Genomic DNA, 17,192 nt, shown 5'->3' with positions numbered 1-17,192 from the left:
AGCAGTATTACTGATAGGGTATCTGTATTACTGTTAGGGGTATATTTCACTGTTAGAAATATGTGTTACTGATAGGGGTATGCGTGTTACTATTAGAGGTATGAATGTTAGGAGTATGTGTGTTACTATTAGAGGTATGAATGTTAGGAGTATGTGTGTTACTATTAGAGGTATGAATGTTATTGTTAGGAGTATATGTTTTACTATTAGAGGTATGAATGTTATTGTTAGGAGTATGCGTGTTACTATTAGAGGTATGAATGTTATTGTTAGGAGTATGTGTGTTTCTATTAGAGGTATGAATGTTATTGTTAGGAGTATGTATGTTACTATTAGAGGTATGAATGTTATTGTTAGGAGTATGTGTGTTACTATTAGAGGTATGACTGTTATTGTTATGTGTATGTGTGCCACTGGTAGGGGTATGTGTGTTACTGATAAGGATATGCGTGTTACTATTATGGGTATGAGTACTAGTATTAGGGGTATGTAAGTTACTGTTAGGGGTATGTGTGTCACTGTTATTGCTATGTATCACTGTTAGGAGTATATGAGACACTGTTAGGGGTATATGTGTTAATTTTAGGGGTATGTATGTTACTATTAGAGATATTTGTGTCAGGGGTATGTGCGTCACTTTGGGGTATCTATCACGGTTAGGACTATATATGTCACTGTTAGGGGTATGTGTATCTAACTAACTAACTAACTAACTCTATGGCCTATGGAACCCGGAGGTTCAGTGCCGCGTTCACAAAAGCTCTCCACTGACTTCTATCCTTAGCTAATTGCATCCAGTTTCTACTTTGTATTCCTATCTCTGCGAGATCCATCTTAATATTGTCCTCCCATCTGCGCCTAGGTCTTCCTAATGGTCGTTTTCCTATGGGTCTACCAGTCAAGACTTTGAAAGCGTTTCTACTTTCTTCCATTCTAGCTACATGACCTGCCCACCTAAGCCTCCTAGACTTGACGACCCTAACAATGTTGGGTAAACCGTATAAACTATGTAGTTCCTCGTTATGAAGCTTCCGCCATTCCCCATTCTCGTTCCTCTTGGGTCCGAATATTCTTCTCAGGATCCTATTCTCAAATACTTTCAGTCCATGTTCTTCCCTCAGAGTAAGCGACCATGTTTCGCAACCATACAGAACAACAGGCATGATTATCGTTTTATATATTTTAAGCTTCAAATTCCTCGACAGAATTCGCGACGACAAGAGATTTTGAACCGAATAGTAACACGAATTCCCTGCTTTTAGTCGACATTTAATTTCTTCGTGAATATGATTTTCGTCTGTTAATATTGATCCTAAATATTTGAAAGTATCTACTTTATCAAAAGTATTATTTAATATTTTAACGCCTCCACAATTTGCCGTATTACGGTCCCGACGCACTTCCATGTATTTAGTTTTCTCTGCATTTACTTCTAAACCCATGTCCCTGCAAGCGTTTAATAAGATCTCTGCATTTATTTCTACTGTTCTCCTATCATTCCCTATTAAATTTACATCATCAGCATATGCCATAACCTGGTGAATGCCGTTCAACTCTAGACCCTGGTTGCTATCTTTGATTTTCCTTATGGCGTATTCCAGCACAAAGTTAAATAATGGGTATGTGTATCACCATTAGAAAAAGATATGTAACAATATATATACAGTGCACTACCGGTACTTAACAGTGTATTAACGGACATTGGTTTAAAGAAAAAACTCTTCCCACGTGTCCCTCCGTCTGTCCAAGAGACCAAAATTTCAAGATCTACTAAGTGGGTCCCCACCAAATTTGGCCAGAGTGTAGAGAGACAAATATTAGGAATTCAATTCGTTGATGGAGGTAGTATTCAAACCGGAAGTCATAGAAATCAACCATTTCTCAGTTTTATGTTGATCACTATAGATGAAAATCGGTAATAAATAACTACCGCAGAAAGGCGATATCGCAGATAAGAAAAGTAAAGTTTGTGTTATTGTATTTTAGATTATAATTAATGGTACACTCATGTCCAAAATTATTATCGCAAGTCTATAAATATGTTGTTGTAGGAATATAATTTGATAACGAATTCGCTCGGTATTTCTTATAATGTTAGTATGTGTATAATCGACAAATACATGTATGTGGCAAATTTCATGTCAAAAAAGCAGTAAATAAGAGCAATAAAACGAAAATAAAACTTCCTTGTCCATTTAGCAACATTTTGTTTTACTCATTCTAATTTTCGTATATATAATTCTTTTCCTATGAAATTTACCACAAATATACATTTCCCGATTATACACATAGTATCAGTACTAAAAGTACCGTGCAAAATCATTATCAAATTATATTCTTACAAGAAGACTGTTATAGATATGCGACAATCATTTTGGACATGAGTGTACATCTGAATATTAAAAGTGCTATATTTATTGTCTAAGATATGGCAACACTATAGCTACACTGTAATACCGTTTCTCGAGAGATCATCAAAGTCAAGCAATGCGGGTCTAGTCAGAGGACAGACGGGTGACCATTCGTACTCACCAGATGATGTTGGCATTTCGGCGTTCACCCAATATCGTGAGGACAATATAGAGGAGCTACTTAAAAGAAAGAAGTAGCGAACTCTAGTCTAGGAAGCAAGCATTAACAGAGAAGGAAGCCGTTGTGCTGACTACATAGAACTCCTAAGGTATGAATACCACAAGCTGGCTGCAAGAGCCCAGGATCCTTAACGCCTGTTGTACCAGGAGTTTCCTTTTCCAATGCCTAAGATATGTGGAATAAATGGATGTAGTCACCTATTTCCAATTAATAGCAATTTGCTAAAATTTTGACTTCTTCAACTATGCCATATAAGAATAAGTATTGACTAAAATTTTGAATCCTTCAACTACGCCATATAAGAATATGTATTGATAAAAATTTTGAATCCTTCAACTATGGCATATAATAATAGGTATTGACTAAATTTTCGACTCATTCAACTGTGCTACATAACAATATGTATTGATTAAAATTTTGAATTCTTCAACTATAGCATATAACAATATGTATTGACTAAAATTTTGACTTTCAACTATGTCATACAACAAAACGTATTAACAAAAATTTTGACTGTTTCAATTATGCATTGCAGTAATATGTATTAAAGATTCTGTCAAACCCAGCATTTAACTTCAATACTATTTCTGCATCTTACAGAGTCGTCAGTGTTGCAAGCTCCTGAAGAAGGAATGAGCATAACCCCTGTGAAGTTTGTCTTCGTAAACAACAAAGGTGAAAATTCACATGACAAGCCTGTTGAAGTCTATGGTTACCAAGTCGAACCCCTGGAGGAACAGTATTACCAGGATGAGAATGTGGTGCCTGACACAAGAATGGAAATACCATCATACCAGCAACAACCAGACTATTTCGACTACAGCCCCAACTTCCCATCGTCACCTTACTTAAGAGGAGTCGCTGAAGCGCAGGGTTCAGAACCTTATCCCAAAATTTCTGATTTATTATCACCTCCTCCTGCAGACAATGATGAATATTATGCTCAGGAACAATATCCTGAAGTTATGCAACCAGAACAACATGAAGATCCTGCCGTTGTGACAAAAATTCAGAGTGGACGAAAATTGATTGAATATCCAATATATGGGGATCTTCCTATTATAAAAATTCCAAAACAGAGTTCTGTCCCGTCTGCACCTTCTGGGAAATTGGAACCACCTTCTGTTGAAGCAGAGATACCAGCAGAATCGCATAACAGCAGTACAGAAACACCAGCAGCTCAGACGCAATCCACATCCGAAGATTCCACAAAGGTAAGTTTTTTTTTTTTTTTTTTAACTTCTTGTCTATCTACACCATAAATATTGATATTTTTAAATGTCATAAACACCCAATCTTTATGAAGAACATAATAATTATTTTTGACTTTAGAACAAGTTGATGAAATATTGGTGTTTCAGAGTATTTTATCAGCATTGTTAAACAAGCAACCAAACTCATCGTACAAAATCAGTGCCGTGACAAATCTTTTTGGGACCTCGTTGCAAGAAGGCAGTTGCGAACATGATGCAACAAATCAGAGATGGCCCTGGTACAGGAAAGCTAGTGCTGGATTAACCAGCCTGCAAGCCCGGGGCTAGAAAAAATATATAACGTCAAGTTTTTGCACAATCGAAATATAACGTGGTAAAACAGCTGGAAATTGCTAAATTGCAAATGCATCACACGAAAATAAAAAATGAACATGGAAGATTAAATGTATTTGTGCTCCCCGAAGCATGAAAATACATGTATATTGGTTCGGATGGGAATCACTGGTACATATTGTAATGTGTCCTGAATTAGAGTATGACATTACAAAGATAAACCAAAAACAATAAAATTGTTCATAAAACGAATTTAGTAAGATTACATCTTAAGATAAGTAATACTTCCTGGGTGTTTCAGATAAAACGTCCAGTGCTTATAAATCAGAAACGGCTAAGAATAAAAAGATGAAACAAAAAATAAGATAGGAAAATGTCATAGGGCACCCTCCTTGAAGGGGGCCCCAGGGGCCAACTTCAAATTTTCAAATAGGAACATGTATTGAATCATACCTCATTCGGTAGTCCTTGAAAATCCAAGGAACTTTTGTAGGAAAAATTTTCGATTTGGGCCACCGTTTTCAAAATGGCCCCAAAAAGTGGGTCCTGTATCAGATAAAACGTTCAACGCTTATAAATCAGATCTCAGTTTTTGTTTAATTTTTTTTTTTATTCTCAGCCGTTTCTGACATAAGCACTGGACGTTTTATCTGATACAGACCCACTTTTTGCGGCCATTTTGAGAACGTGACCCAAATCGAAAATTGTTTCCTACAAAAGTTGTTTCGTTTTTCAAGGACTACCGAGTGAGGTATGGCTCAATACATGTTCCCATTTGAAAATTTGAAGTTGGCCCCTGGGTCCCCTTCCTGGAGTTCCGTGGGGGTCACCACAACGACACCATGTGATGTGCCCTATGTCATTTCTCTATCTCAGTTTTTCTTTCATCTTATTATTCTCAGCCGTTTCTGATTTTATAAGCACTGGACGTTTTATCTGAAACACTCTGGATATATATATTGGCTGATTGCTATATGGTATTGAACATGTCAATGATGTGAATATACAAATATATAACTACTTTTACAATATTACCTAGATGATAGAAAAATATAAAATATATACTGTGGTTTCCTTATACAGAAAATAGTTTTGTTTTACAAAATAGAAAAATATATGTACAAAACTCACATTTAAGACTTAGTAGAATCTAGATCAGTTTGCAAGTATTCCTCCACACTGTAAAAGCAGTGATTTAGCAATAGAGTAGGTACTGACTTTTTGAAACCTTCATGTGTGGTAAGAGACTTAATTCGATAGGCAGTGAGTTAAAAAGTTGTACACCTTTGTATGCAATTGTTTTCGAAAACAAAGTGGTATTATGAAGAGAATTTGGAGCTGAGACTTCGTTCTCGTAATGTATCCATGTTTATCTGAGTTCTTAGGGTTACTAAGAAACAAACCTCACGTAAATGTCTGGCATATAGAGGTAAATTTAACAGTTACAGGATATGAATAACATTGCTTCAGGTGTCCAACTTTCAAGAGTCATAAGTCACGCATAAGTCATGGGAAAATTCATGTTCTATAAAAAATCAGGCCAATTTATCCAAGTGATCTGGTTAATAGATTTTACTGTAGGACATATAATGCAATTTTTAACCTCACACAGCAATATTTATATCACTCTGAACAAGATATATTTAAAGTCAGGGGCGTAAATAAGGGTCCCGCAGACCACGCATTGCGTGGGAACCTCAAGACATCAGGAGCCCCCAAATCGTAAAGTTGGACGAAGAAAGGGGGCCCACTCCACGCTGTCTGCGGGGAGGACCTCAAACCTTTAGTTATGCCATTGTTTAAAGTGGTGACTTGGTTGAATTAGAGAAAGCACATGACTTTTCCACTGCTCATCTTTATTCTTTCGTCGAGTTCTGGTATGGCCTTTATTAAATCCCTTCCGAAAGTGAATGTCCGTGAACCTGGCCCCACCCACATTCAAACTAATTTAAAAACCAAAAATGAATGCCCAATCAGTGCTGACGAATTATAATGTTTAAAAAAAAATGTGCTGTTAGGGGTCGTCCACATATTACATAATGCGACAAGGGAAAGGAAGGGGTTTGGCATTTGTTACGAAGTGTGATAAGGGGGAGGAGGGGTTTACGCCCAACGTTACGTATGTTTTTTTTTAGTAATTTTTATTTTTATTCTCAGGTTTATACAATCTTTTAAACAAATAATTTTATTCAGTTCTTTTTTATGTAAATAAATATTTCTGTTGTTTTGGAAAATTGCGAATATATACCCTATATAAAATAAATAATACAGAAGGGATTCGAAGACGCTACTACACACCAGCATGACTGGTAACGAACTCTGCGTATGTTACAATACAATAAAACTCCGTTTTGTGGACCAGAACGGGACGGCATTTTCTTCATGGCGGAATTCTAGGCTTCGTTTAAGCCTCTGTTCGAATGTAATGTCAAAGCATGTGAGTTGAGGTACATGTGCGGTTTGTGAGAGACGTGACTTTCGCAGTCTCTGCTGAGAATATGTGGTTGTAGAGAAAGTGGGAAGAGAGACATCCTATGATTGGTAGTTTGGTTAGCAAATCTGATGTTATTAAGTGGAGTGGCCCTCATAAGGGTTTGGTCTTGTGCATATAACTGATTGCCGTTGATGCGTTTCAGCAGTCATGATTTCATTTACTACTTCACAAAAGATGTTAAGCTTTGTGAATGATTGTGAATGATCTTCTGCTATTGAGGACATGGTAGTTTGCGTCTAAAGCGTGAAGGATTTTGATCAGTAGCAGATCTCTGAATACATCCAGGAGCTTTTGTAAAGTGGACCATAAATACTCAGATCCTTAAGTTGATCTTCATTAATCGGAGATGATTTTGGTGGCTTCTTAGTGTGAGTTGGTCGAGCAGTGAGCTGACTCGGTACGTCTGCAGGAAAATTTGAATGTAGTGGCGGATAGTCCTTGTTGTGAAGCTTTTTTTTTTTTTTTTTTTTTGCGTAATGCGTCTGGTGGAAGTTTGTTGGATGTCCTCCACCACAATTTGGACATTTGACGGAAGCATGTTCAGTTTCTCGAATACATTCTTAGGAAACATAACTGCTGATGTATTTGATGCATTTTGGGAGAGCATAAGAAAAAGACTGTATGTGCTTCAATCGTTGACATCGATAACACTGCACATATTATTTAGAACGATATGGTTCAACCTTGATAAGGTAGAATTCCACTAATTTTAAGCCATAAATATCCTTCCTTGCTGACGTCTTCTTTAAGGTAACTAAGTAGTGGCAGCAGTAGCCTCTGCCTCTCATCTGTTGGGTAGAGATAACTGGGTAGCCTGTGTTTACTAGATCTGTTTTGATATTCTGTAGGTAGATATCGATCGGAAGCTGGCGAATGACTATTTTAACAAATGAGTCTTTCTTGGCCATTTCCAGGCATATTGAATGTTAAAGTGTTTGTAGTACGTATCAGTTCTGCGTAGTGGGCTTGGGAATGACACTTGAATTTAATGTGATCCTTATAGACTGCATAATACCGAATGTACTTACAAACTGCTGAGGGTTCATGTATTAACATGAAGAATTTGTTTACAGGATAGTCATAAACGGTGAGAGACTTGATTATCTGGATATGGCTTCTGTGGGACGTTTGTCGATAATGGTAGGAGGTGTGTCTTGATTAGCAGTAGTAGTGGTGGATATTTCCATCTTCCCCTTCTGGTCTCTCTTGATGTCCACAGAAACAGTGAGTGGGTCAAAAGTGTTGAAAGTGGGTAATGCTGCGGTAGCCACAAGTCATGGTTTTGTTGTATGTTTAGCCATTTTGAAGGGTGGTTCTTCAGAAATTTACTTGGTGTCTAAACTTGGCTGGTCCAGGGAAGGATCATTATTTTTCTATTGATTGTCTGTATTATATTATTGAATGGGTGTAGGTGATAAAACTGTCCTGAACTAGTTCCAGTACTTGTTTTTGGGATCGCGGTAGAAAGTTCGGTGATCATATGATGACTGCATTGCATTTAATGCGCAGAAGGCTTTTCTGGAGTTAGTTGTTAGCGATCATAACCAAAGCTTAAAAATGTCCGCGCGTTCCCACTCTTATCGCTATTTCTGGTGATATGATTCAAAACTTTTGATTTAAGCCATTATCCACACTATTCTTCTGAGGAGTTTCACATGTGAAATAGTAGAAACTTTTTTTTTTTCGTGAAACCATATTTTCCACGACGGAACGATTCACAATTTGCAGTGCAAAATAAGATATTAAGAAACGAATTCGTCGGATATTCAACCTCCTACTAAACTTGTTGCTCTCTGGATTTGAATTTCCCTGCAAAAAATCGCTTTTATTTACGTTCTGCCTGATTTAGGACAAGAAAAATTTGGAAAGGAGTAAACTGAAGTCTAAAATTCAAAGAATATGCTTAAGAGCTTGTTCACAATCGGAATTCCCCTGCTCTCCAGGTGTGTAGCCACGTTGAATATATGGTTATGAGGAAGAGAACTTTTTTGTATCGTCAATACTGCCGAACTTCAAACAGTGTTATGCATCAATTGACCAAGCGCCGAAACCTGGTTCTGAGATATTGAAGGAAACACAAATATTTTACTATTACGATCCAGTTATTGGCGCTTGGTCGAATAGTTTTTCCTGAACGTTTAAGCAAAGACTTTAGTAGGGTTTCAAAAACTTTTTACATTATTTACATTGTATCCTACTCACTGATGTAAAAATCTCGAAAATCGAAAAATGGCGTTTAGCAAATTGATGCATAACACTGTACAGGAGTCATCCTGGATTCCGGAAGAAGAAATCGATGTCAATTCTTTAGATCTTGTTACATCTTTCGGCAGTACTTCCTCCTTGTCAATGATCGGTGATCTAAAAGAATGAGCATGAGCTTCTTGGGAAAACGATAGTACGTAATTTCAAAAATTAAGACTGGTTAATTAAACAACCTTATGGGTTAAAATATTATTACGGTCATACCAATTTCTAATACTTTGATTCATTGGCAAGAAATACTACAAATTTTAACAGAGAACAAGCATCTATTTATTAAAATGCTACAGTAGCAATTAAAAGCGACGAGTTCCAACCTATAACTTTGGCTTTCAAATCTTTCAATTACAGTTATATGTGATTTAACGTTTAACAGAGACAAACATAACATTTTGAGTATGTGTACTTTAAATAAATTAGTTAAATACATCACTTTCAAAAAGTTTATGTTTTAAAATTATTGTTCCAAGCCTTTGTATTTTAATAAGCCATCTCTAAAATCAATGCATGTGAATTGTGCTACCATCTTTCGAGTTCTTTTAAACTATATGTTGTGGGCGTTTATATGTTTGTGGTCAATCCTTTCGACAATGAGATCTCGGAAACTACAGGCTCTAGAAAGATGACGCTTTCACTGATCGATTCCAAATTTCATGTAGATTGTCCAGTTCTAATTGAATATTTAAAAAACATGGCCACTATTTCTTTATTACATTTTTACGGGTACATTGGAAGTGTTGAAATTAAAAAAAAACAAAAAACTAAAGCATCACATCCTACGCATTATACATTCTAACACCACATTGTTGTACATAGGAGTTGTATATAGCTCAGGCGTTTGTTTCATGGCCAAATAATAATGGAAAAGGAAGGATAACCATTTCTCCAGTCTAAGATGAACTTTTATTTGTGGAGTGTTTTGCCCAGTGAACACCATATATAACTGACATTATAATTAATTGTGTGTGTAATGTATTGTCATATTACATACTGCATGCAAGAAGAAAGAAAACACTAGTCATGCACGAATTAGAAACTCCAACCGGAAGTAGGCTCAAATCTTGCAAAGGTGCAAAATATTGAGAAAAAATAATCGAAAAAATCTCCCCTTTATGATACCCTTATTTTTTTTTAATCAATACGTCTTTTACTTGTGTCTGTAAAGGGACATGTACAGATGTTGTGAGGAATCATAAGGAGATTTATGCTCATATGCGAATGATGCGCTGTGAGGAGAGCGCAGGTTCAACTAGTTTTATAATAAAAAGTTTTGTCATTAAAATTAGTTTTTTATTGTAATAACCTCTCAAATAAGCAAAAATGGTAGGCAAAAAATAAAAAAAAAGCGTTACGTGACAAAGGGGGATGGGTTCGACCTTGCGTTACAAAGTATGACGTAGGAGGAGACGGATAAACATTGGTCGAAAATAGCGTCACGTGATATGTGAACGACCCCTTACGCAAACGACAAAATAATAAAAGGTTCTAGGTAGAGGCTAGGTTCACGCTAGCCCCTTCGACTCAACCGATTAAAATGAAACCCATACTCAAAGTTAGTATTAAGTTAATGAGACAATATTATTACTATTAGTACTATTTATCTCCTCAAAACTAAGTGTTCAGTTGTTTTCTTTGATGATGCCGCTATTAAAAATTTTAGTATAACTCTTGATTTTCTGATAAGAGCACTAATTTTCTTTCTGCAAGGTATCATCAGCACTAATATAACAGTAACTTTATGTGTGGGTTTGATCTCAATTGGTTGAGTGGGTGGGACTAGCGAGAACCTAGCCCTAATGAGAATCTTTTTTTTTTTTTTTTTTACTTGACGTTTGTGTAACAGCACATCTCTTTCTGTTAACATTAGTCTATAGGTCGTCAGTACTAATTGGGCACTGATGTTTAGCATATGTTTTAAAATTAATGAGAATGTGGGTGGGGTCAGGTTCACGGACATCCTAATTGAATCGTTTTTGGGAACATTAAATGTTGTTTATCGCGAATAGATGGCTACTATATTGATTTCCACTTGAACTAACAATATCTCAATTATGAAGATTTATTGTTTTAAAGTATTAATAGAAAAGATACCAAAAACACGTATAACTGATATTATATTTACACTATTGACATAACTTCAAATTGTTACTAGTTTTAGTTCACTAATACAAATCTCCCAAAGGTATACATGTGTAATGTTAGAATAAGTATTAGAAAAAGTATCAATATTAACAATACGCCATCAAGATCGGTTAAATTTGCTACAACATAGTCAGATATGGAAAGTCTTATTCTAAAAGCTCGATTAATAGCATTTAAGTTAGATGAAGTGCACTGTTGCCACACTTGGTACAATTGTACCAAATTCAGCCCTTTTTGTCATTCATCGGCCCGTTGGTACCACGCTGGCATTTTCAGCCCCTTTTGTGAAAAAGTTGGTACAATTCTACCCAATTCAGCACCATTTAACACATATTTGTCACATTTTCAAAAGTGTCAGTAAAAGTTTTCATACATTTCACGTTACTTGTGTCTTGGTCTCTTAAAAAATGCTGTTGAGCAATTATTGTGTGACGTTGCATCGCATAACGCTACAAACTTTGTGTGTCTATTGTGCTCCTTCGGTCGTAAAATTCGCGAGAATAAGGTGCAATAATTTATATTTTAATATTTTATTATAACATAACTGTTTACACACAGAGATTATTGATTTGTTCCTTGTTTTATATATTTTTCATATATGGCCATAATATCGTTTTGGTATTTTGGTCACTTTGAAATAGAGGCGCGTTTGGTTTTCTTACAATATATACCGAATATCATAACTGTTTTCCCTATGAATTTACGGCCTCTGTTATACTTCCTACGTGCGAGAAAGTTTCATCTGCTTCCACGATTGTTCGGGGTCCTCCTATTTGGATGTTTTCAGAAAGTAATTTTTAAAATGACCACTTTCTTGATTTGGACTCTTGAAAGAGGGGTGGGGGGGTCTAGAACTTTACCTCTTTTAGTTTCGTGTTATAAAGCGATGTATTTCACTGGCTTAAAATAATGAATTCAGCCCTTTTTGTTTCAATTTGGTACTATTTTTCAGCCCACTCCAGAGCGAGGACTGTGGCAACACTGATGAAGTGTTTCTTTTTGGGGGGCACTGTCACCCCGAAGCTCTTGAGAGTGCACCCACGGAGAAGACCAAAATACTACGTCTACAATATAATAATAAATAGAATAGTACTGTACAAAAATAATATGTCCTCCGAAACATTTTTTCTGAAAGAAACACTGACTAGATGAAGATCGCTTCATGTAAATAAATAAAGTCAGTGGTCGGTGAAAAATTCAACCATGAAGTTTCGTAATATGATTTAATATTTGGAATAAGTCGATCTAAGGTTATTCATATCAATGAATACATTTTAACAACCATAGCATAAGTCTATTGTCTGCAAGAATGAGTAATATTTCTCTTATACGGGATCTTTACAAAAAAAAAAAAAAAAAAGTTTCTGTAACTCGAAAGAAACGTGAAAAATTGTATTCATGTTAATGACATGTTTTCTGCTAATTTTGTTAATTTTGTTTACTATTTTTCTGCTGCAATTACTTAAAATTATTTTTCTTCCGTTATTGGCTCAAGAGTCAGCTTCCCCTCCAAAGAAAACTGCATATCTTATTTAAAGAATCTGTGTATGAAAAAGCTTGTGTAAAGAGTCCACAAACGTCAACGCGGAAAGCTCTAAATATCGAGAATAAGTTTATAACGTATTTTTCAAACTTTGCACTTCAGAATTAATGCAGCTTTGCATTAAGATGATTAGCATGAACGAATGGAATTTTGTAAATTGTTACTAAAGGTCTATCAGGCTGCAATGATGCAAACAAACTTTGGGGGAGATAGCTGAAATTCAGCTCAAATATAGAAGTGACTGTGCAGATTCTATATTCCGAAAGCAAATTGTCCTAAAATAGATGGAACATAATAAAAAAAATATGAAACATTAACATTAATGCCATTGGAAAATCAATTAAAAACAAATAATGATAAAGTATATGAATCTTCTTCGAATTACCCAAGGCGCCTCACGCGGAGGTAACGTGCTAGAAATATCTCACATCTGGATTTGGAATCTCCAGACTCGATTTAGCAGGTGACTTTTGACCTGATGACATGACACTGTCTGGTGCTTATGGCAAACCGAATAGGCCCTTTGTTATGATTCTGATCCAAATGTTGTGAAATCGGTGCTGTGAAGGGGTGGACCATGTTTGGCATTGAATGGTCCTGTGAATAGCCTTAAATGTGTGTGTTGGGCGGATGGAAATCTCCACGTGATTATTAAGAAAGAGCTGAATATGCCAGAGCTCCATAGTTGGGATAGGACCACTGCGAATGATATGATTAGGTTGTACTTTTTTGTGTCAGGAACAGGAAATTCAAGATGATGCCCCACTGCATTACGCGGTTGCTGTTTGCATTTCTTAAAAATGAATATTTCCCTGAATGGATTGGCCATTGGGGAGCGTTCGATTTGCCTCCTCATTCTTACGATTCTTATATTTTTTGATTTTCCCTTATTGGGTATAATTAAGGATGTATGCAGAACTACAAAGTTTTTGCATGATTTGTGTCAAGACATTGAAATTACTTTCCATGCACTTAATGTAAATAAACGTTTATTACCAAAGATGTGTGAATTTGTGCTTAGAATGTATTAGAAATTGTTCGAAAGGTGGATTGTGACTCTATTATTTTTCTTCAGTAATAATTACAGATTTCTTTACCAGATCATAATTTTGTTCTCTCTTAAGGGAAGCTGACTCTTGGGTCACACTGTAATTTGATAATCACTCCTAAGTGTTTCAAGTCCGAGTTAATAGATTCAATCTCTCTGAAGAAAGGCTTGATTAAAGATACTTATATATATATTCTGTAGACTAGTTTTAATTATTAGGGCTAATCTATCTATACTTTGGTACAAAGTAATAGGGCACAATCAATAACCAGTAAATCTAATGTTGATCCACATGAATAAACTAACCAGAAATCCAATTAGTATTTTTTTATTGCCTCATAAATTATGAAGAACTCTCCATCATCGAATATTAATGGACACCCAAAGTTAGTTAAACTATCATTAAAGGCGCGGTAACTCAGTGATAGAGCACTTATCTCTGGTGTGAAAGATCTCTTGTTCGATCCCTGGCGATGTCAATTTTGTGGTGGAGAACATGTCTGTGGGTTTATTCGGGGTTCGTCTGTTTTCTCCTGCATTCACATTCCTTCAGTTCTTTCAGAAGAATTCACGTGCATTAATCATATGTCTCGTCAGGCTCGTATCCACGAGGGGAGACTAAATTTTTACCGGCCCCCCTAAAATTTTCACGGTAAGCTTGGAAATGAACTGCAATCTGGTGATGAACTATAATATGGTTGGGTCGGCCCCCTAATTTCTACCGGCCCTCCCTACATTTTTGTTCTGGCTACCGGCTTGTGTCTCGTTGCACGGAACATGTATGATCTGAAGGTACTAAGTCAGGACTGCACGCATGAACATGGTAGTTTCTCCATTATATAGTTCAAAATGGGCATGAATCATACTTACTTATATATTGTTCACTTAGTCAAAAATGTGGATCATTTTGATATATTATACATGTAGGTGGTGTCACCTAAGTATGAGTTATAGTTTTTTCTTAACCATCTTCTTAACTTATATTCAGAAGCGTCCTTTCAGACATGGCACTTCTAAAGCCTCAATCTGTGTACTGAATTTCAGATCGTTCGGTTGCGTACTTTCTGCTGCTGCGAAGTACAATTGTTACATTCGTCATTCTATGGAAAGATTCTCCTTGCAGTTGAATCAATGATATTTCGATCCACTTACAACGTATCTTCACTTAAGATATTAGCATCTGCTGATTTCATGTTTAGTTTGATACAGCTTCCAATGATTACTTAAAATTATTGAAATATAGTATATGATTCGCTTTCCTAATACGAGTACACAATGTGTCAGCCAATCGGAGATATGCATTCAGGCAAAGGGAAATCTTGCCATGGAACTTGGTTCTAGGACGAGTACACAATGTGTCAGCCAATCGGAGATATGCATTCAGGCAAAGGGAAATCTTGCCATGGAGCTTGGTTCTAGGACGAGTACACAATGTGTCAGCCAATCGGAGATATGCATTCAGGCAAAGGGAAATCTTGCCATGGAGCTTGGTTCTAGGACGAGTACACAATGTATCAGCCAATCGGAGATATGCATTCAAGCAAAGAGAAATCTTGCCATGGAGCTTGGTTCTAGGACGAGTACACAATGTGTCAGCCAATCGGGGATATGCATTCAAGCAAAGGGAAATCTTACCATGGAGCTTGGTTCTAGGACGAGTACACAATGTGTCAGCCAATCGGAGATATGCATTCAAGCAAAGGGAAATCTTACCATGGAGCTTGGTTCTAGGACGAGTACACAATGTGTCAGCCAATCGGAGATATGCATTCAGGCAAAGGGAAATCTTACCATGGAGCTTGGTTCTAGGACGAGTACACAATGTGTCAGCCAATCGGAGATATGCATTCAAGCAAAGGGAAATCTTGCCACGGAGCTTGGTTCTAGGATCTACTGACTCAGTACAAATCAGATTATAATACCTCTTTGTAAATTATCTTTTGAACTATATCAGAAATTGTACCATAAAATCTGTGGGAGGAATGCAACACGGAAAAGGTTTATTTACTAAGATTCAACTAAAATAGATCAATACCTGTTCTAGTTCTTGTTCAAACCTACTTCCAATCCTGGATGACTTCTAACATAACAATCAAATAGTAAAGAAGTGTACTTCCCCTTCACTTTCCTTTTATTTATCATGAATGAGAATTTCAAACTTTCGTTTCCAAGGAATGATGTTCTCGCTCCATAGATAGAAAATGTTTCCCAGTATCTATAAGTGTTACCCAGAAGAGTTAGTGAGTCGGAAGATAACCTTAATAAAACACTGAATATTGGACGATTATTAACAATCATATAACATTCAAGACAAATGTTTTCTTTCTTATTCTAATCTGTTTATTTTGTCTTTGATACAGGTAGAAGAAGCAATAGAAGAGGAACACGGAGCAGTAACTACACAAAGAAGCCAAGAAGAAGCAACAGATCATGATTTAAAACATGCTGTGACAGAAATGTCTAACAATCCAGACGAAACATCAAAGGACCAAGCATCTCCAGAAACATTCAGTGAAGAACCAACCACCATTATTGCCGATATCTCTGAAGAACATAATTCTACACAAACTGTGACTGACGAATCCGAATCCTCGGTTAGCAATTCCAGCTCAATACCTTCTGAATCGTCTACAAATACTACTGATAAAACAGAGGCTCCTCAGGTTGAAGAAATAATTGGATTTGTTCAAGTAAAAGATGACAATGACACAGAACATCCAGTAAAAATGGAGGAGGTTATTGGACAATCAGAAATCCCTCGACCTTCAATGAAACTGGAACCTCCAGAAACAGTTAAGGTCGCTGATGTCTTCAATGTGGACGCTCCGTCAGTAGAAATGCAGCCTCCAGTAGTCATGAAAATTGCTGATATTCCAAATACGGAAACTAGTACGCCAGATATACAAATGAATGATGATCCTGAAGTACCAGCTATTGTTGTTGCTGTTGGTTCAGATGAAGGAAAGAGTAAACCGAAAGAAGATTCACCGGTTCCAGTAGTTGGATATGAGGATCCTGAACCAGTTGAACAAAGTTCAGAAACTCAAAAAGTGAACCCGTTAGTAGTTGAGGATCAACCTCAACAAATGACATCAAATCCATCAAGTCTGTTGTTGAAGCAGGAACAGGTCTTATCGCCAGAGAGTCAACCCTCGGAAGAAGATGAAAATTCACGGCTTAAGAGGGCCTATGGTTATGGAGGGTATTATGGGGGCGGCTATGGGGGGTACTATAGAAGACCACGGTACTACAGACCGAGATACTATAGGCCTTATTATAGACCTTATTATGGTGGTGGGGGCGGATATAGTGGATCACAAAGTCATGCTTCAAGCGCTACGTTTTCTGGAGGAATAGGACCTCTTTACGGATCAGTATCCTTTAGTCAAGCCAGCGCCTCGGCAGGAGGATACGGGTAAGGGCTTTTAAATAAAATAATTATGCTTATTCATATTAGATATATGAAGGCTGTTGACCACCTACGTTATCTTGTTTTTCTTGAACTGACTGAAGAAATACTGTACTTCATTTAAATATAGAGGAATTGTTTAGTGTTCGATATCA

The 17,192-nt window shown here is 36.6% G+C and overlaps 1 protein-coding gene across 1 annotated transcript in view; it reads left to right on the top strand.

Moving 5' to 3' along the window:
• The window catches only part of LOC145683793 (uncharacterized), a 44,583-nt gene that overhangs the window by 24,544 nt on the left and 2,847 nt on the right, over positions 1-17,192 (top strand). The window contains exons 2-3 of the mRNA XM_081755375.1: positions 3,193-3,806; positions 15,989-17,043. Of these exons, the coding sequence (XP_081611501.1) occupies positions 3,193-3,806; positions 15,989-17,043 (1,669 nt within the window). The remainder of the gene's footprint in view (positions 1-3,192; positions 3,807-15,988; positions 17,044-17,192) is intronic.

The sequence above is a fragment of the Thermobia domestica genome, chromosome 4 (assembly GCF_964235325.1).
Source record: "Thermobia domestica chromosome 4, izTheDome1.hap1.1, whole genome shotgun sequence".
NCBI classification, from domain to species: Eukaryota; Metazoa; Arthropoda; class Insecta; order Zygentoma; family Lepismatidae; genus Thermobia; species Thermobia domestica.
The sequence above is the reverse complement of the archived record's forward strand: the minus strand, read 5'-3'. Positions and strand labels throughout refer to the sequence as shown.